Source organism: Salmo trutta, chromosome 16 (genome assembly GCF_901001165.1).
Source record: "Salmo trutta chromosome 16, fSalTru1.1, whole genome shotgun sequence".
NCBI lineage: Eukaryota > Metazoa > Chordata > Actinopteri > Salmoniformes > Salmonidae > Salmo > Salmo trutta.
The window spans coordinates 27,886,855-27,908,821 of NC_042972.1; the positions used below are offsets into that span (position 1 = coordinate 27,886,855).

Below are 21,967 nucleotides of genomic sequence, written 5' to 3' on the forward strand. Positions count from 1 at the left end.
TACCATTGGCAACTGGCAACACCATTGGCTGCAATCTAAACCACAAGTAAGTATAAATGATTGTATTCATGAGCATTATTGAATAAAGCAGGTTTAAAGAGATTGAACTGGATCTTAAGCGCTTACAAATTTGTAACATATCATACGAATTGCAGATTTGTAAAAATATACATATTGCAGGACGTAACATTTCATATGAAATGGATGACGTTGTACACAATTTTCAGGGCCCGTTGTGGCTTTGAGTGCGACTTTCAAAACTACTGGCTGAAATTATACAAAACCTATAATGCATCTTTAAGTGGTGAAAAGAGGGATCAACCTGATACTGAGAAGGAAAATCACTTGTCATTAAAGGGGAAAATCAGCAGTTTTTTACTTATCAATATGTACCCATTGATTCTTGAATAATGTAACTTAGAAATGCTTCATGATCTTAGTTCAACTGTCGTACCCCATCAGAACCCAAAATACAAGCTTGTTTTACTCCAATGTTTGGAAACAAAGTAAATGTAAACAAACCCTACATGGCCTCAAAACATGGTTAAAACTATAATTTTGATATCATGGATGGTCAGTCCTATCATCCATAGCTTTGTCTATGAATTTTTACGTGGTTACATTTCTCCAGACCCATCCCTCAGCTTTTTATCAAAACAGGGGCGGGGCACAGTTTGTTATAGTTTCTACTGCTGATTGCAGCTTTATAGTACTATGTCACATAATTTGTCCTGATGCACTTTTCAAGTTTCAGTCAAAAGTTTCAAGTTCTATGCATTTCACTCTGCATGAAGAGAAGTTTCAAGATATGCACTTGAAATATTGCCGTACCCTCCCTTCACCATCTCCTAGCCTCCTTGTGCAAAAAATGTGTGGGCAGTGAGTTTCAGTTCACTGGAAATGCAACTACTACTGTTCATATACAGAGAGAAAGGTTTTCAATTGACAAAGACCTCTATCAGCCCCTCATTCAGCTGCTGTATCAACTCAGACCCAGGCCAGCCCAAACCAACTGGGCTTGAGATCTGAGGGGCTGAGGGCCTGGTCTATGGGTTTAGGCCTGCAGTGCTGCAAATTCAGTCGGGCCCTTTTTCGCAATGCTTTTCTCAGTGCTCCCAACTGTCTCACTCTGAGAGACTTGGATTGTCAGTCACAGTCAAATACACATAGCTAGTGTTCAGCAGGTCATCGACTCATCTTTCAATAAACTGCAGGTTGATCTCACTCTCTGGCACCAGCAGTGTCCGGGTCATGGGTTTGACTGCTGCACCACTGCCTTCTGGATCGGGCTTCACATCAAAATGCATCAGAATCTGAGGGGACCAGGAGAGGGGTTGAGAAAATTAGAGGGCACCCCTCACATGAACAGAACGTAGAAGAACGGAAGTCTACTACGAGGATAAAAACACAGTATAGAGTCACAACCGAAATGATTGGCACCCTTGATAAAGATGAGAAAAGGACTGTATAAAATAAAAAAATCCAAATACTGAGCTATATCGTATGCACATTTTTTGGGGGAAATATTACATTTTGTACTAATACAATTACTCAGAGATGTTTATTTTTTCTCAATACTCTGGCACCCTCCCCATACGAAGATAACAGCACTGAGCCTTTTTGTAAAATGTTATATGAGATTGGAGAACACATTTGGAGGGATCTTACACGAGAGGAAAATGTATTACTTGTTAAACAAAATCTCATTAAATAATAAAATGTTCCCAAAAAATGTAGTGTACAACATAGCTCAATATTTGTGTTATTTTATAGTTTCTCATCTTTATCAAGGGTGCCAATCATTTCAGTCACGACTGTATGTACTGAGACTCAAAATGCGATGAAAATGTATGTAATTTTATGAGACACTTTCTGCCAAAGCCTCGATGTAAAAGTGACCAAAAATCGACTCACTCGTGCAAGTGCCAGGTAGACCTCCAGTTCTGCGATGCGGCGGCCGATGCAGCTCCGTTTGCCCACACCAAAGGGCACCGAGGCATAGGGGTGGTGGCCTTCATCCCGGTTCAGCCAGCGATGGGGCTGGAAGGCATTCGGGTTCGGGAAAAATGATGCATTCCGGGATGTGGCAAAGTGGCAGAGGGTGATCAGAGTCTGGATAGGATAGAATCGTGAGATACTGCTGTTAGGAATCTTTTTTTTTTTTAACTTTCCATTACACACATTTGCCGTTACACATGAATATTACACCATATTACACCAGATTGCTGTAAAAGTGCTGAAAAATAAGCACTCAACATCACATCAACACTTACGTTTTTGGGGAGGAGATAACCTCCGACCTGGATGTCTTTGTCTGCGATGACCCTGGCATTGGCCGGAATAACAGGATAAAGTCTGGAGAAGCCAAAACACAACAATGTCAGTGTGACTGATCAGTCTAATGACTGATCGATTGGTTGTAGTAGTTGATTGAATCAAGGGTACATAGTTCACCCCAATTGGTAGTGGATGAAATGAACTTCCCTTAAATTATATAACGAGGAGCTATGAGCAGTTGGAATAGTGCTATATAAATCCAAACCTATATTATTACTATTATTATTTTGGGCCAGTAACCAAAAGGTTGCTGGATCGAATCCCCGAGCTGACAAGGTAAAAATCGGTCGTTCTGCCCCTTACCTATTCCCCAGTAGCCTGTCACTGTAAATAAGAATTTGTTCTTAACTGACTTGCCTAGTTCAATAAAAAAATGTATCATTCATCGTATTTATGCTGCAGTAGTTTATGTGTCGGGGGGGCAAGGGTCAGTCTGTTATATCTGGAGTATTGCTCCTGTCTTATCCGGTTTCCTGTGTGAATTTAAGTATGCTCTCTCTAGTTCTCTCTTTCTCTCTCTCGGAGGACCTGAGCCCTAGGACCATGCCTCAGGACTACCTGGCATGATGACTCCTTGTTGTGCCCAGTCCACCTAGCCATGCTGCCGCTCCAGTTTCAACTGTTCTGCCTGTGGCTATGGAACCCTGACCTGTTCACTGTGATTACTATTATTTGCCCATGCTGGTCATTTATGAACATTTGAACATCTTGGCCATGTTCTGTTATAATCTCCACCTGGCACAGCCAGAAGAGGACTGGCCACCCCTCATAGCCTGGTTCCTCTCTAGGTTTCTTCCTAGGTTTTGGCCTTTCTAGGGAGTTTTTCCTAGCCACCGTGCTTCTACACCTGCATTGCTTGCTGTTTGGGGTTTTAGGCTGGGTTTCTGTACAGCACTTTGATATATCAGCTGATGTAAGAAGGGCTATATAAATACATTTGATTAGATTTTTACCTGAGAACTTCCTTGACCACAGCCTTCATGAGGGGCATGCGAGCCACGTCTGCAGCCCCAGGCACCCTCCGACCCCCCATCACAGCCAATACCTCCTCCCGCAGCGAGGCCTGAACCTCGGTGTGCCGAGACAGCTCGTAAAGGGACCAGGACATGGTGCTGGAGATCTGAACACACAGGACACAGCAGATCAGTACAACTGTAAAATCATTCACCATAAGAACACCGCAGCAGTGGATGGAGAGGATAGTGAGCTCTCTACAGCTAAGCCTGACTGTATGGGATCAGACTTAACATACAGAGAGGGAGATTAAGAAGAGGAAGTATGCTGTGACTAGGAGTGAGGGGGAATGGAGACGTTTGGCTATTGGATATGTTAAAAACGAATATTAAAGCACTAGGTCAAAGATAGAGCGATGAGGACAGAGGTGAGAGAGATGAGAGAGGAAGGAGAGATTAGAGATGTTCCTCACCGTGTCCACCCCAGCCAGGAGCAGCTCGGTGACGTTGCTGTACACCGTCTTCATGGGCAGCCCCGTGCGGGTCAGAAAGTAAGTCAGATATCGCCCCTCCACCTCCTCTCCCCGCGCCACCTTCTCCGCTTCCTCCATCAGACGCTGGTCAATGTGACCTTTAGCTGCAATGAGATAGATCAGGGGTCAAGATCAGAATGAAGGAGCTCAGTCAGACCTGGGTTCAAATACTATTTGAAATCTTTCAAATACTTTCAGCGTTTGCTTTAGCTTGCCTGGAGTACCAGATGGGCTAGGTGTGCAGTATTGCGACAATTCTATTGGTTCCATAACACCAGGCAAGCTCAATCAATTCTAGCTAGTATTTGAAATGATTTCAAATAGTATTTGAACCCAGGTCTGAAGGAGCTCTAGTCAGACTTAAGGGATCCGTACAGCTTGAAGAGGAAAAAATAGACCTCTGGGAACGCTTACTACGGGGATTACAGGTAATGAATGGAAGGAGACCACACACTATGGGTTCTGTTCAATGGGAACTATTTATAGTTAATAGAAATCTATCCATTGGGAGAAACTAACACTGGGGGCAACTAATAATAAATCAGTATGTCAGTCAGGTAGCATGGATTAAAGAAGTCCGCAGAATTAAACCAAGGTGGAGCAAGTTTGAGGCTATCCAAGATGGCAGCTCACCGAATTGGAACATGTAGTCCCAGCACTGGCAGAAAGTGTCCCAGGGCTTGGGGAACAACTGGTGTAACCAGGCGGGCATAGCCATGGTGAGGAGCGTCATGACAAACATGGTGTTAATGGACTGAATGAAACGTTCTGTCTCCATGGGAACCACAGGGTCTAGACAACCAATCCTGGACTCGAACAAGATTGAGGAGATCCCTGCAGAGAGGAAGACAGGCAGAGGGTAAGGGGAGAAGGGTTTGAAAGGCTTTCCAGAAGGGCTTTGTGTTTTCCCTCTGTAATACAGATCCAATCAAGACTATTATAGACTTGTCAGAGTAACATACTCATACCATACACGAGTATGTTATGGTAATAGACTAAACTAGTAACCTACAATGCTAATTGATACAATAGAATGACAATGATAAAGCTCCTTCCTGATTTTGTCTCTTATTACAGGCACTTGACCACAGATGCTAACCTCATATGCCACCGTTAAAAAACATCAACAAAGAAACAGAGTTGAGTAAAAGCAGGCCTCAGGGGCACGGCACAGTGAATGTAAATAGGCCTTACCTTCGAGGCCGAAGCGGTAGAACTCGCTGCCGATGTCCGGGATGAGGCCGCGGGGGTCCTGGCGCCTGCGGCGGCGGAGCGTAGCGATGAGGTCATCTACCACACCGTTTAGAGTCGCATCGTAGGTTTCCACCGCCTTCGGACGTAGCATGTGCTTCCCCAGGAGACTCCGCACCGCCTGCCACTCCTCCCCCTCACTGAAGAGAGTAAGGTAAATAGAAAATAATGCCATTAAATCAGTTTGCACACCAACAAACATCAATAATGTACATGTTTTATACAGGCTGGGCCAACTGTACTGTAGGCTACATTATGGAACTGTAATTGTTCAGTTTGTGTCATTCTTTTTTTTGTATCTTGTGTTTGTTGTGTAGTAAATCTTTCAGCTTTTATTTTAATGGTTTGATTTGGGTTTTTTTCCTGTGAAGCACATTGTGTTGCATTCCATGACTGAAATGTGCTGTATAAATAAAGCTTGAATTAATTTGAGATAGTATTTTCATATTCCTGGTGATTAGGGAATAACCCATAGGTAATAATAACCCATCATAGAGCGAGGGCTGACTCACTGTCTGTATGGCCGTTAGGCCAATTATTCCTTTGTCTAAAGTCTTTGTTTCGTCTCTGTTAATCTTTCCTGTTTCCTGTGAACAGCACGTCACCCTGACGTCAGAACAGCTTAAATCAGCGTGACATCTCATTGAGTAAGATCACACAGTCAGACACTGTCACAAAGATAATTAGGCTGCTATAGTGATTATGAAATATGGGACACCCATAAAAACAGATGCTATGTGTTAAGTTTAACAGTGTCCAATGGTGATGACTGTGGCTGTCTGAGGGTGTGGTAAAGACAGAGAGAAGAGGAGAGGGGGGGAAGAGGAGAGGTGTGGTGATGAGAGAAAGGAATTTGGCGATAGGGGAGGGAAAGGGATAAGAGAGGGGAGGCAAGGGCAACGGAGTAGAGGGGAGGGGGACAGCATGGGAGGAACACAGCAGAGGAGAGGTACTCACGCTGTGAGCAGTCCGTAGCCGTGGCCTCGTTGTTTCCTGTAGTCCTTCCAAGAGGAGAGGTCAGAGCGGATGGGGGTCTGGCCCTCCTGCCTCAGCACCTGCTCTATCAGGGCTGGTTCGGCCACGTGCACCGTCAGGATGGGACCGAAGCTGGCCTTCCACATTGGCCCGTAGCGCTTCACACCCTCAAGCTGGGAGAGGACAACACATTAGCACACAATGCATATAGATGGCATGATTCACTAGAGATGGAACCGTCCATAGAATTAGAATGAATCTATTTCTATGGATGGAACATCAACATGTTGTGAGCAGACCTAGCTACAGTTCTAAAGCTGCTTGATGTAAAGTTTATGGCCAAAATCTGTACAATGTTCAAAGTTTTGGCAGCCGCCCTATGGTCAATATGTGATATAAAGCTTGCCTTCTTGCTCCTTATGCTCCTCATCTACCCCTATGAGCCAGCAGACACCCCCAAAGCACAGGCACTTTCCTGCTCAATGAACCACTTGTCTTAAATAGCTTATACATTCGCAACTGCATGTCTGGTGCATTTAGGTAGCTTTTGTTGGCCCCTTCATATATTTTTATTTGCTGGACAATTACATTACACACTGATGGTTAGGTTATACAGTACATGTAAGAGCCAGTGACAGGGTCTGCCAGTCTGACACTGTTTATGGCCTTGGCTGACTGAGGGGGGCAAGCCTCAAGCCTGCCCTACTCTATAGCACCATGCCATATCTAACCTAATGAAGCAGGTGTAGAAAGATGGATGAGCTCCCATTTCCGTTTTTCAGGGGAAACAGAAGTTAGGTTGAAAATACTGTACCCCTGAAAAACGGATGTTAGCGTTTTCTGGCGACTCTGCATAGGCTATGCCATACCCAACATGTAATAACCTATCCATTCCAAGAAACAATGTGAACACCATATACATCTCCTAATGAAACATTCATTATTATGGTTTTGCCGTTAAAAAGACGAACCCATAAGCACTAAGTATAATAAATGATAAAACACCAATTTCATACATTTACATCAGTGTCTGGCTAAAACGTAATGATTAAAAAGAAAAGATTAAACAAGTCAACAAAATCATTTACCTGCAGCTCGTGGAGGCGGGACAGTCCCCGTTTGGCGAAGAGGTCCCAGGCAAATTTGGCGACTGTGGGTCCCGGCATCTCCTTTAGGGTTTTCATCCCGTGCGCCGCTTCGGTCTTCTTCAGGCCAGCTGTGGTCTCAGCCCACTTCTCCATCCACTTGATCAGCGGGGACGCACTGCGACCGGACACTTTGAGGGCTTGCTGCAGCATCCGTATGGCTATGTTCATACGATGGAAGATGAACGAAGGAAAGTCTGTCGGGTGTCGGTGCTCATCTTGCACCAAGACACTGTATTTATACCGCTCGACCCATGCCGGACTAGAGTTAAGTTTCTCAGTGTGGGCCAATGAAAGCGAATGCTGGGGTCGACCCCGCCCAGTGGCAAGGCTGGGACGCAGTAGGCGTGAACTATTTGGAAGGTGTGTCCAATCAGATGGCAGAAGTCAGACCAACCCAAAGAAGCGAACACGTGGAGGGTAAATAACCTAATACATTTTTATGTAGGACGATTTTTCTCAGACACCGGTGGAGGCTGCTGAGAAACGATTTTCCTGCACTGCATCTCTCTGTCTAGGCTATTATTAGGAGGAAATGAATACCAAACAGATATATGATAAGAATAAGATGCGTTACCCTAAATCACATATTGAAAAGAGTGTAGCTTAGCCTACTCCTATTATATGACGTTTATTTGATGTGGGTAATCAATTCTACACATGAATATGAAAGAAACATGCAAAATCATGTCAGTGCTGTTTAGCCTATAATATTCGGGTATTATATAAGGGATGCTTTGTTTCAGTCACAGTGCGGTTAATATATTTTATTTCAGTGACTCCAGAATAACCCATGTTAAATTAGTGTTCACTTTTTCCACGTCATAAATTGATTGACTCTGATATTTTAGAATGCATTTTCCAGTCCTGTAGATGTTGAGCAATAGGTCTCTGCGTGATCCAATTATAGGCCTAGGCGTCTCAATTCAAGAATTCGTTAATACTGCGAATTATCTGCTCATAAAGGGTCTACTGAGAATTTATTGCAATAGGCTACATGGATTCTTGCTGACTAAGGGTTTTCCTGTTGGGTGCTGGCCTCTGTGTGAGCACGAGAGAAAATCCTGACCCGTTTTTCATTAAAAGTGGAAGCTTGCCAAAACGCTGTGTGTGCGCCTTGCGCAATTAAATAATAGTGGTTCTACTCGGAATCTGCATTGACGTTTGGTCCTATTCTATCGTTCAACCCATACAGCCCCTTTCCCCGGATGTCATTTTCAGAGAATTACCAAACACTGAAATACCCACGATTGACTGTAACAGCGCCAAATACAGGCACAGATTTGGTTCATCTTCTTCAGACAATTTTTTTAGGGTAATTTGCATGTCCGCCAGTGGCTTGTCCAGAATATTTTGAATGGGATGTATGGCGTCATTTCCGTCACAAAATTAAAAGTCATGTCGAGAACATGGAAAATAATGTTGAGGGTCGGTGGAAAGTTGTGAGTTCAGATAAAAAATATTGAGGGCGCAAAGGATTATGTTGAGGAGCTGAGAGAGAGTTATGAGCTCAGAAAAAAATGTTGCAAGCCCAGAAAGTGGAATTGGAGCACAGCATCTACCTGCTCACAATATACTTGCCTGCACTCTCGAAACGCACCTGCGCATGCACGATTTGATCTCTGACTCATATTTTTGCCAGCCTTATTGACCAATCATAGCACTGCTTTTGTTACAATGCCAGTGATTAACTAGCTAAATGGAAGATGGGCCCAACGTGATGTTTAGATACCCAGGTAGCTAACCAGTAGCCACATTGCAACATGGGTTTCGGTCCAAACACTTTAAAGACACACCCTCGTCCACATACCACCGGGGGAATCCCCGTCGCCATTTTGGCGGGCGGTCCAAATGATTAGCCAAGCAAGTGACGTTTGCAACGTAAGCCCCTCAACCCTAGTTTTTAGTCGACTTTGCGAGTGTAAAATTATGTTCACTCCGGGGGCCTGAAACTCCCCATAATTCAATTCGCGACGATTGTACATACGCTAAGAAAAGTCCGCGAAAACTTAACATCAATGGATAAGTCAACATACAAGTGTAAGTAAAAACGAATGCAAATAAATTAGAAATTGTGCTACTAATGCACAAACACGTCTCGTAAAAAGTAAATATGTTTGGTTATCTTTTGGAAATTGTAGAAATACTTTTTTCCCTTCAGAAGTTCCAGCTAGGCAGGCTAACGTTAGTTAGCAAATTAATTTGCTAGCTATCATACAGTAGGGGTATATTAATAATTATATATTTAATATAAGTAGACATGCACTCAATTGACTGTAGCGCAAATAAAGCACCCACAAGCTACCGGTGGCTGAAAACAATCATCGCGGGATGAACGAGTGACGAATTTCCGGGCAAGGGTGGGTCATTTAATATTCATTCCTTCCTCCCTAGACCCTTTTATTATTCTTTTTTTCATTAAAAACAAATCAATACAGGAAGTACATGTGGGAACACAAGTATATATAAATAATATACAAAGGACAATTGAGCTAGGGTGTACAATATCACATTACACAAGGACCTTAAGGGACATACATACACAATTCTAACAGCTTTTTTTGTTCGTAGAGTATTTAATTGTCTTAAAATATAGTTCAATTTATTTTTGTAAGGTAAGAAAGTGTGGTGTTTTGTTTGTAAATGTACATTTGTGAATATGAAATTTGGCCAAAAGAATAATGAAATTACATACAATTGTTTCAGTTTATTTCTATCATAGGTAAAGAATCCAAGCAGTACATCTCTCCACAATAGTGTAAAATCTTCATAAATGTGTTCAATTATAAATCTACTGATGTCTTGCCACAGTTTCCTTACATGAACACAATGCCAAAAAAGATGCAACACCGTTTCTGGGTGGTCATTACAAAAGGTACAATTTGAGTTTGGTTTCCTTAAACTCTTCGCATAGTGGTTGGCAGGATAATATTTATGAACAATTACAACATCGTGCTGAAACTAGGTTCGTATCGCTCTGTTGTTGAATGGACCAAAAGAGAAGCAATTCTTTCCTACTGATGAGTCAACAGGGTTAATGGAAGGTAGGCTCTGAGGATCAGGTCTTCACACGACTGAATAATAAAGCAACACCGGAGGGAATGGCATCTAAAACAATTGCAAAATCTTTAGGTGTTACAGGGACCTTGTAAAGTGATAAGAATTCCTCATAACTAAGTAAAAAACCCTCTGCATTTACAAGTTGGCGCACCAATAGGATATTATTTCAGAACCAATATTCTAAAAACAAATAATTATTTGTATACAATATATCCCGATTACTCCATATAATATCTGTGGAGAAAAATTATGCTTATAAATTAAAGACCATGACAAGAAAACCTGCCGATGAAAAGCAGAAAGTTTCACTGGAACTTTGTCAATATTTAATTGCAAACCAACATGAAGTTAAGGCCACCAAAAGTACAGAAGACATGATGAGGAATTGAATTCCACATAGAAATGGGTCTTCTTGGGAATTGTATTATCCAATTTATCTTAAAATTATTATTTAAGGTAGTAAAGACCAGAAAATTCAGCCCACCACACTCATAAGTGTTCATTATAACAGTTTTCCTAATATAATGGGTATGGTTTGTCCACCGAAAGTTGAAAAGCATCTGGTCTATCTCCTTGCTTATTTTACCGTCAAGATATAAAGAGAGTGCAATATGTAAGCATAAATATTCCTAATAACCAAGGCTGAAGGTCTCTTCCTTTTATTAATAAGAGGGTTAAAATTTAGTAAGCCTCTAGACTTCTGATCCTTAGTAATGGTTATGCCTAAATATGTAAATTCTTCTTTCACTGGAATAACATAATATGAAGGTGTCACACAATCTTTGACAGCCATGAGTTCACATTTATTAACATTAAGATATAGACCAGACGCTTTGGAAAAGGATTGTATCACATTGATCGATATGGGAATTTGGTTAGCGTCTTTCTGAAAAAGTGTAGTATCGTCAGCCAGCTGGCTTATAATAATTTCTTTACCAGCTATGGAAATACCTTGTACAGGACTATTATTTAAAGAATTTGTAAGGAGTTGAGTGATTTAATAAGAACAGATACGGAGAGATAGGACAACCTTGCCTAATTCCTCTCTTTAACTCAAATCTAGGTGAGGTGCCATATTTCAATTTGATAGAGCTGTTACCATCTGTATAGAGAGTCTTAATTGCCTTACAGAAAAAAATCCCCAAAGCCAAATTTCTCAAGGGAGTGGAAGAGGAACTGGTGCTCTACTGTGTCAAATGCTTTATAAAAATAAAAAAATAATATGAAGCTATCATCGGTTATTAGGTCTGAGTAGTCAAGTATGTCTAATACTAGTCTGATATTGTTAGAAATATGTCTGTTCCTCATAAAGCCAGACTGTGTTTCATCAATGATTGCACCCAGGACTTCTTTAATTCTTTTTGCAAGTAATAAGGCTAATATCTTATAGTCATTATTAAGAAGACAAATTGGACGCCAGTTATCGATGAGCAGCACTTCATTTTTAGGCTTTAGTATCAGTGTTATTAACCCCTGACTCATTGTAGGAGGGAGAACATTGTTTTTAATACTCTCTAAAAATACTTCAAATAGGAAGGGAGCTACTTCTTCAGAAAATAATTTGTAAAATTCAGAAGTAATTCAATCAACACCTAGTGATTTGTTTTTCTTCCGATGTTTGATAGATTCTAATCTCTTCAACTTTGATGGGTTCATCACACTGTTTAGATTCTGTATCACTGATAGAGTGAACATTATTCAGTGAGTAAAAAACATGTGGATTCCTGACAGTACATAGAATTATACAAATTCCTGTAAAAATTGCTACAGTATTTAGCGATTCATTTTTGGTCATCTGTAATAACACCATCAATGTTTAATTTATGGATAGTGTTATTTGTAGAGTGAAATTTCTCAAGTCTAAAGAAATAGGATGAATTCTGTTCTCCCTCCTCAATCCATTTTTTCCTAGATCTAATAAAGGCTCCTTCTGCTTTTAATCTATATATATATATTATCCAGTTTATTGAATCTATATATATTATCCAGTTTATTTAATCTATATATATTATCCAGTTTATTTTGTAACTCAATCAGTTCCATCTTCTCCTCCCCGGAGAGGCCGGCTGGAGACCTCTGAGAAAGGGAAGTTATCTTAATGATCACCTTTTCCTCCTCAGCTCTTCTGGTCTTAGCAAGATTACTACCATATTTTCTAAGGTATTTGGACACCTCAAATTTAAAGAGCTCCCAGTTCTTGCAATAAGATTTTTCTTCACAAGCCCTTTCCCAAAAGTGTGAGAGTAGATTTCTAACCTCAAACTTAACTATATCATTATTTAATAATGAGCTACAGTGAGGGAAAAAAGTATTTGATCCCCTGCTGATTTTGTACGTTTGCCCACTGACAAAGAAATGATCAGTCTATAATTTTAATGGTAGGTTTATTTGAACAGTGAGAGACAGAATAACAACAAAAAAACACATGTCAAAAATGTTATAAATTGATTTGCATTTTAATGAGGGAAATAAGTATTTGACCTCTCTGCAAAACATGACTTAGTACTTGGTGGCAAAACCCTTGTTGGCAATCACAGAGGTCAGACGTTTCTTGTAGTTGGCCACCAGGTTTGCACACATCTCAGGCGGGATTTTGTCCCACTCCTCTTTGCAGATCTTCTCCAAGTCATTAAGGTTTCGAGGCTGACGTTTGGCAACTCAAACCTTCAGCTCCCTCCACAGATTTTCTATGGGATTAAGGTCTGGAGACTGGCTAGGCCACTCCAGGACCTTAATGTGCTTCTTCTTGAGCCACTCCTTTGTTGCCTTGGCCGTGTGTTTGGGTCATTGTCATGCTGGAATACCCATCCACGACCCATTTTCAATGCCCTGGCTGAGGGAAGGAGGTTCTCACCCAAGATTTGACGGTACATAGCCCCGTCCATCGTCCCTTTGATGCGGTGAAGTTGTCCTGTCCCCTTAGCAGAAAAACACCCCCAAAGCATAATGTTTCCACCTCATGTTTGATGGTGGGGATGGTATTCTTGGGGTCATAGGCAGCATTCCTCCTCCTCCAAATGCGGCGAGTTGAGTTGATGCCAAAGAGCTCCATTTTGGTCTCATCTGACCACAACACTTTCACCCAGTTGTCCTCTGAATCATTCAGATGTTCATTGGCAAACTTCAGACGGGCATGTATATGTGCTTTCTTGAGCAGGGGGACCTTGCGGGCGCTGCAGGATTTCAGTCCTTCACGGCGTAGTGTGTTACCAATTGTTTCCTTGGTGACTATGGTCCCAGCTGCCTTGAGATCATTGACAAGATCCTTCCGTGTAGTTCTGGGCTGATTCCTCACCGTTCTCATGATCATTGCAACTCCACGAGGTGAGATCTTACATGGAGCCCCAGGCCGAGGGAGATTGACAGTTCTTTTGTGTTTCTTCCATTTGCGAATAATCGCACCAACTGTTGTCACCTTCTCACCAAGCTGCTTGGCGATGGTCTTGTAGCCCATTCCAGCCTTGTGTAGGTCTACAATCTTGTCCCTGACATCCTTGGAGAGCTAATTAGTCTTGGCCATGGTGGAGAGTTTGGAATCTGATTGATTGCTTCTGTGGACAGGTGTCTTTTATACAGGTAACAAGATGAGATTAGGAGTACTCCCTTTAAGAGTGTGCTCCTAATCTCAGCTCGTTACCTGTATAAAAGACACCTGGGAGCCAGAAATCTTTCTGATTGAGAGGGGGTCAAATACGTTTTTCTGGGTTTTTTTTTGTTATTCTGTCTCTCACTGTTCAAATAAACCTAACATTAAAATTATAGACTGATCATTTCTTTGTCAGTGGACAAATGTACAAAATCAGCAAGGGATCAAATACTTTTTTCCCTCACTGTATTTAGCTTCCAGTTGGATGCTCTACCAAGGTTAGTATCAGGGGTAAATATTTTGATGTCAATGTAAATGGCCCTATGGTCTGTGAGGGGAGTAGTACAAATATCTGTAGTAACACACTCACTATCAATACATTTGGATATAAGCCAAAAATATATTCTGGACTGTCTGGAACCTGTTTTGTTACTCTAAGTGAACGATCTGTCGGCCGGAAACCTCTCTCTCCATATATCAGTAAGATCAAACTTTTCCATAAAACGTATTAAACCCAAATTCTGACTGGTTGTCCTACCTGGGGGCCATCTATCAGAATAATTATCTATAGTAATGTTATAGTCCACTCCTATAAATAATAACAAATTGGGAAATTTAGATAACCAATGAAGTATATGTTTCTTTACAGATTCAAGCAACTCATCATTCTCATGTTTGGTGTTGTACCCGTAGAAGTACAACCCTAGTCCTCCCTAGCCCCTTGCCCTGCAAGTGTATACTCGTCAGACGTAATGATACGTCATCAGAAGTGTCCACTTAATTTGATGTATGAGGAGATAGGGTGTGTCTTAAGTGTTTGGACTGCTGGCATGTTTTTTTTCTCCACTGTTTTCATTAGCGCAGCGGTAATTCGTTGGCTTCAGTAGCCTATAATCGGTTGGAATCTCAGGTTCGCATTTTACATAATTCTTATTTTTTTTGCCTGTGTATGCTATCCCTGATGCAGTGACAATAAAAGGCCACACCAAAATGTGCAGTTTTGTCACAACACAATGCCACAGATGTCTCAAGTTTTGAGGGAGCGTGCAATTGGCATGCTGACTGACGGAATGTCCACCAGAGCTATTGTCAGAGAATTTAATGTTAATTTCTCTAAAACAACGTTATAGGCAGCTTATGGTAGAGAATTTGGCAGTACGTCCAACCGGCCTCACAACAGCAGACCACATGTAACCACACCAGCCCAGGACCTCCACATCCGGCTTCTTCACCTGCGAGATCGTCTGAAACCAGCCACCCGGACAGCTGATGGAACTGTGGGTTTGCTCAACTGAAGAATTTCTGCACAAACTGTCAGAAACCGTCTCAGGGAAGCTAATCTCTGTGCTCGTCTTATTCACCAGGGTCTTGACCTGAATGCAGCATCGGCATCGTAACCGACTTCGGTGGGAAAATACTCAAATTCGATGGCCACTGGCATACTGGAAAAGTGTGCTAATCACGGATGAATCCCGGTTTCAACTGTACCAGGCAGATGGCAGACTTACGTCAACACTGATCAGAGTGCCCCATGATGGTGGTGAGGATATGGTATGGGCAGGCATAAGCTATGGACAATGAACAAAACTGCATTTTATTGATGGCAATTTGAATGCACAGAGATACTGTAACGAGATCTTGAGGTCCATTGTCATGCCATTCATCCGTCGCTCATGTTTCAGCATTATAATGCACGGCCCCATGTCGTAAGGGTCTGTACACAATTCTTGGAAGCGGAAAATGTCCCAGCTCTTTCATGGCCTGCATACTCACCAGACATGTCACTCATTGAGCATGTTTGGGATGCTCTGGATTGACGTGTACGATAGCGTGTTCCAGTTCCCGCCAATATCCAGCAAATTCACACAGCCATTGAAGAGGACTGGGACAACCTTCCACAGGCCACAAAAAACAGCCTGATCAACTACAGTTGAAGTCGGAAGTTTACATGCACTTAGGTTGGAGTCATTAAAACTCGTTTTTCAACCACTCCACAAATTTCTTGTAAACAAACTATATTTTGTCGGTTAGGACATCTACTTTGTGAATAACACATCATTTTCCCAACAATTGTTGACAGACAGATTATTTCACTTAATCACAATTCCAGTGGGTCAGAAGTTTACATACACTAAGTTGACTGTGCCTTTAAACAGCTTGGAAAATTCCAGAAAATTATGTCATGGCTTTAGAAGCTTCTGATAGGCTAATTGACATCATTTGAGTCGATTGAAGGTGTACCTGTGGATGTATTTCAAGGCCTACCTTCAAACTCAGTGCCTCTTTGCTTGACATCATGGGAAAATCAAAAGAAATCAGCCAAGTCCTCAGAAAAACAATTGTAGACCTCCACAAGTCTGGTTCATCCTTGGGAGCAATTTCCAAACGCCTGAAGGTACCACGGTCATCTGTACAAACAATAGTATGCAAGTATAAAGACCTTGGGACCATGCAGCTGTCATACCGCTCAGGAAGGAGATGTGTTCTGTCTCCTAGAGATGAACGTACTTTGGTGCAAAAAGTGCAAATCAACCACAAAGGATCTTGTGAAGATGCTGGAGGAAACAGGTACAAAAGTATCTATATCCACAGTAAAACGAGTCCTATATCGACATAACCTGCAAGGCTGCTCAGCAAGGAAGAAGCCACTGCAACAAAACCGCCAAAAAAAAAGCCAGACTACGGTTTGCAACTGCACATGGGGACAAAGATCTTACTTTTTGGAGAAATGTCCTCTGGTCTGATGAAACAAAAATAGAACTGTTTGGCCATAATGACCATTGTTATGTTTGGAGGAAAAAGGGGGAGGCTTGCAAGCCGAAGAACATCATCCCAACCGTGAAGCACGGGGGTGGCAGCATGTTGTGGGGGTGCTTTGCTGCAGGAGGGATTGGTGCACTTCACAAAATAGATGGCATCATGAGGCAGGAAAATTCTGTGGATATATTGAAGCAACATCTCAAGACATCAGTTAGGAAGTTAAAGCTTGGACGCAAATGGGTCTTCCAAATGGACAATGACCCCAAACATACTTCCAAAGTTGTGGCAAAATGGCTTAAGGACAACAAAGTCAAGGTATCGGAGTGGCCATCACAAAGCCCTGACCTCAATCCTAGCGAAAATTTGTGGGGAGAACTGAAAAAGCATGTGTGAGCAAGGAAGCCTACAAACCTGACTCAGTTACACCAGCTCTGTCAGGAGGAATGGTCCAAAAGTCACCCAACTTATTGTGAGAAGCTTGTGGAAGGCTACCCGAAACGTTTGATCCAAGTTAAACAATTTAAAGGCAATGCTACCAAATACTAATTGAGTGTATGTAAACTTCCGACTTCAACTGTATATTCGAAGGAGATGTGTCGCGTTGCATGAGGCAAATGGTTGTCACAGCAGATACTGACTGGTTTTCTGATCCACTCCCCTACTTAAAAAAAAGGTATCTGTTACCAACAGATTCATATCCCAGTCATGTGAAATCCATAGTTCAGGGCCTAATCAATTCATTTAAATTGACTGATTTCCTTATATGAACTGTAACTCAGTAAAATCTATGATATTGTTGCATGTTGTGTTTTATTTTTGTTCAGTGTAAATAAAATAATTAGTGTGGTTTCACAAACTCAGCAAAAAAATAAACGTCCCTTTTTCAGGACCCTTGTCTTTCAAATATAATTTGTAGAAATCCACATTGTAAAAGGTTTATACACAGTTTCCTGTGCTTGTTCAATGAACCATAAACAATTAATTTACATGACCCTGTGGAATGGTCGTTAAGAAACTAACAGCTTACAGACGGTAGGCAATTAAGGTCACAGTTATGAAAACTTAGGACACAAAAGAGGCCTTTCTACTGACTAGAAAAAAACGAAAAGATGCCCAGGGTCCCTGCTCATCTGCGTGAACGTGCCTTAGGCATGCTGCAAGGAGGATTGAGGACTGCAGATGTGGCCAGGGCAATAAATTGCAATGTCCGTACTGTGAGATGCCTAAGACAGCGCTACATGGAGACAGGATGGACAGCTGATCGTGCTCGCAGTGGCAGACCACGTGTAACAACACCTGCACAGGATCGATACATCCGAACATCACACCTGCGGGACAGGTACAGGATGGCAACAACAACTGCCCGAGTTACACCACCAATTACATTTCACATTTAGCCATTTAGCAGACGCTCTTATCCAGAGCGACTTACAGTAGTGAATGCATACATTTCATTTCATGCATTTAAAAAAAAAATGTTTTTGTACTGGCCCCCTGTGGGAATCGAACCCACAACCCTGGCATTGCAAACACCATGCTCTACCAACTGAGCCACAGGGAAGACAATCCCTCCATCAGTGGTCAGACTGCCCGCAATAGGCTGAGAGAGGCTGGACAGAGGGCTTGTAGGCCTGTTGTAAGGCAGGTCCTCACCAGACATCACCAGCAACAACGTCGCCTATGGGCACAAACCCACCATTGCTGGACCAGACAGGACTGGCAAAAAGTGCTCTTCACTGACGAGTCGCAGGTTTGGCTCACCAGGGGTGATGGTCGGATTCGCGTTTATCATCGAAGGAATGAGCGTTACACCGAGGCCTGTACTCTGGAGCGGGATCGATTTGGAGGTGGAGGGTCCGGCATGGTCTGGGGCGGTGTGTCACAGCATCATCAGACGGAGCTTGTTGTCATTGCAGGCAATCTCAACGCTGTGCGTTACAGGGAAGACATCCTCCTCCCTCATGTGGTACCCTTCCTGCAGGCTCATCCTGACATGACCCTCCAGTATGACAATGCCACCAGCCATACTGCTCGTTCTGTGCGTGATTTCCTGCAAGACAGGAATGTCAGTGTTCTGCCATGGCCAGCGAAGAGCCCGGATCTCAATCCCATTGAGCACGTCTGGGACCTGTTGGATCGGAGGGTAAGGGCTAGGGCCATTCCCCCCCAGAAATGTCCGGGAACTTGCAGGTGCCTTGGTGGAAGAGCAGGGTAACATCTCACAGTAAGAACTGGCAAATCTGGTGCAGTCCATGAGGAGGAGATGCACTGCAGTACTTAATGAAGCTGGTGGCCACACCAGATACTGACTGTTACTTTTAATTTTGACCTCCCCCCTTTGTTCAGGGACACATTATTCAATTTCTGTTAGTCACGTCTGTGGAACTTGTTCAGTTTATGTCTCAATCGTTGAATCTTATGTTCATACAAATATTTACACATGTTAAGTTTGCTGAAAATAAACGCAGTTGACAGTGAGAGGACGTTTCTTTTTTTGCTGAGTTTAAAAGATTTTCTAAATAGTGTGCCTTCAACAGGATTAGACGTCATACCCTCACACCCCTGACTGTTCCATAGTTCCCTACTCTACCTGCTAAGATACCAGTCAGGTGAAGACAAAATTCAAACTATATTTTTAATTATGGTGTCTAGTAGAGGTCGGTGTTTGAAAGCCAATTGGAATCAAAGAGCACACCGAAACCGCTGCGAAATCAGTGGGGTCTCGCATTTTGCAACACACGGTTTGAAAAAGCATGTGATCAGAAAGCATGTGAAACAAAGCTTCGGACATTGATGACATACTTCTGATAAAGTGATACACGCATTGGCACACTGCTTTGAAGTTCCATGCTGACCAGACCGCACGCGTGCATGTGTAACAGTACTAACTTCCGTCCCTTTCCTCGCCCCTACCTTAGCTTGAACCAGGGACCCTCTGCACACATCAACAACTGACACCCACAAAGCATTGTTACCGATCGCGCCACAAAAGCTGCGGCCCTTAAAGAGCAAGGGGAACAAGTACTTCACGGTCTCAAAGTGAGTGACGTCACCGATTGAAACGCTATTAGCGCGCACCACCGCTAACTAGCTAGCCATTTCACATCGGTTACACATGCGTCCACCATCCCACGCAAGTTGATTTTGTCCACCCACACCAGACGTGATCAGGACACGCTGGTTGAAATATCAAAACAAACTCTCAACCAATTATATTAATTTGGGGACAGGTCAAAAAGCATTAAACATTTATGGCAATTGAACTAGCTAGTTTGCTGTTGCTAGCTAATTTGTCCTGGGATATAAACATTGGGTTGTTATTTTACCTGAAATGCACAACATCCTCTACTCCGACAATTCATCCACAGATAAAACGGTAAACCGAGTTCGTTTCTAGTAATCTTTCCTTCAGGCTTCTTTTCTTTGGACTTTATATGGTGGTTGGCAACCAACTTTAAGGTGCATTACCACAACCAACTCGACTGGAGTGTGGACCTCAGTTCATCTTTCAATCGCCCAGGTCGGTTTATGCTCCTAAAAACCAATGAGAAGATGGTACATACATGTTGCTAAAAACCAATGAGGAGATGGGAGAGGCAGGACTTGCAGCGTGTTGAGGGTCACAGATAGAATCAAGTTCTATTTTAGCGCCCAGCTCCGCAGGAGCTTGCAAGCAGTGTGGGTGCAATGATTGAATAACATGAATGTGTAATGCTTGCGCACGCGACGCAAGCTGTGTGGACGGCATGTTAGCTGCTTAGTGATTTCGATGCATGCCTCGGAGCAAGTAATGTCACACATTTCAGTCATCCTAGCTATTGTACTATCAACTGGCTTGCTATATTAGGCAGCTCTAGATGCGAGGGGGAAACAAATATTTATATTATCTATAGGGGGGTATTTACCTGGAGTAACAAAGCATTTTCACAAACTTTAGTGCCAATTAGTATTTTTCTCCGCTCATACAGGAGTAATAAAGGCCTAGTTCAATGATTATATATTTATTTAATTTTGATGTATCAGGACTGCTTCCCACGACTGTTCTTTATTTAAGGTGAACGCCAGAAGCAGCACACCATCGATGTGAGCTGGGAGAAGCGAGGCTGCAGAGCCGGAGGCGAGAACGAGGGCTGTTGTTGGAGCAGACCGGGACCAGTGTTGAAATGGAGAGAAAGGCCTTTATGGGAATTGGGAGGGTGAATGCGTAACCCTTCTCAAAGCTAAGTACCTCTCTATATCCAATTTTAACTTAGTGCCAGATAGAGCTGTATTCCAACATTCTCTGTGTTGCGTGCTACGCACTCATTAATGCCAGTGTGCCTGTGGATTGAGACTATAGCTGCAGTGTGACCTGACTGGAGGACGAACTACGAATCAACAAGCAACGATCAGATTGACGGCTGCCGGTGAGCGAGAAGAAACGGAGAGGAGGCCTTTGGGAAATTGGGAGGGTGAACGCTTCACCCTGCCCAAAGCTAAGTACCTCTTCATATTCCATTTCCAACATTTCACCTGCTAGCAGTGCCTGCCGACGTTCTCTACTGCTTTGTGTGCTACGCGCTTGTTAATGCCAGTGCATACACTGTGAACCAGAGAGGAGGCTTGGAACACTGGCTTGGATCCCCCAGTGTCCCTGCCATGGTGGGACCACAGAACACTCCTAAGGGCTATTAAAATAGGACTTTTACATTTGATATTTCTGGACTTGTCCACTTCGGACTTAGCCATTGTTAAATAAATAGTGTAGAACACCCTTCTGTCTCTGGTGTGTGTTTGGAAGGTCTACATATCTTAACCAATCATTCATACAAATGCAATAACTGACTTATATTCACTTGTCTATTGTCCCATTCTTCAATCTAGTCTTTGATATATATTTTAGTTGATACACCTGTGTGATGTGTCTAATATACATGAATACAAATGTATTCACCCTGGACATGAGTCTTTAGAACTTTTGAATCATTAACTAAGTGTTGTCTTCAAATGTTATTGGTCACATACACATTTATCAGATGTTATTGAGGTGTAGCGAAATGGTTGTGTTCCTACAGTAGCTCCAACAACACATTTATCAGATGTTATTGAGGTGTAGCGAAATGGTTGTGTTCCTACAGTAGCTCCAACAGCGCAGTAATATCTAAAAATGATTCACAACAATACACACATCTAAAAGTAAAATAATGGATTTAAGAAATGTATAAATATTAGATTGAGCAATGTCAGCGTGGCATTGACTAAAATAAAGTAGAATACAGTATATACATATGAGATGAGTAAATCAGTATGTAAACATTATTTAACCATTATTAAAAGTGACTAGTGTTCCATTATTAAAGTGGCCAGTGATTCCAAGTCTATGTATAT

General features: G+C 42.4%; 1 protein-coding gene and 1 long non-coding RNA gene across 3 annotated transcripts; one reads left to right on the top strand and one right to left on the bottom strand.

Moving 5' to 3' along the window:
• Positions 1-578: 578 nt before the first annotated feature.
• LOC115150468 (25-hydroxyvitamin D-1 alpha hydroxylase, mitochondrial) lies at positions 579-7,456 on the bottom strand. The gene is made up of 9 exons (XM_029693785.1): positions 7,138-7,456; positions 6,032-6,222; positions 5,018-5,214; positions 4,457-4,657; positions 3,764-3,927; positions 3,291-3,457; positions 2,274-2,355; positions 1,915-2,112; positions 579-1,313 (listed from the first exon to the last, which is right to left on the bottom strand). Exons 1-9 carry the CDS (start codon positions 7,363-7,365, stop codon positions 1,194-1,196), a joined length of 1,548 nt encoding a protein of 515 aa, XP_029549645.1. The 5' UTR covers positions 7,366-7,456; the 3' UTR covers positions 579-1,193.
• A 116-nt stretch (positions 7,457-7,572) lies between these two features.
• LOC115150469 (uncharacterized) lies at positions 7,573-21,353 on the top strand. Of its 2 annotated transcripts, none has more exons than XR_003867107.1 (2): positions 7,573-7,614; positions 20,655-21,353. It is a non-coding gene; the product is annotated as an uncharacterized LOC115150469 (long non-coding RNA). The 2 variants fall into 2 exon arrangements; XR_003867108.1 differs by lacking the exon at positions 7,573-7,614 and adding an exon at positions 9,035-9,234.
• The last annotated feature ends 614 nt before the right edge of the window (positions 21,354-21,967 follow it).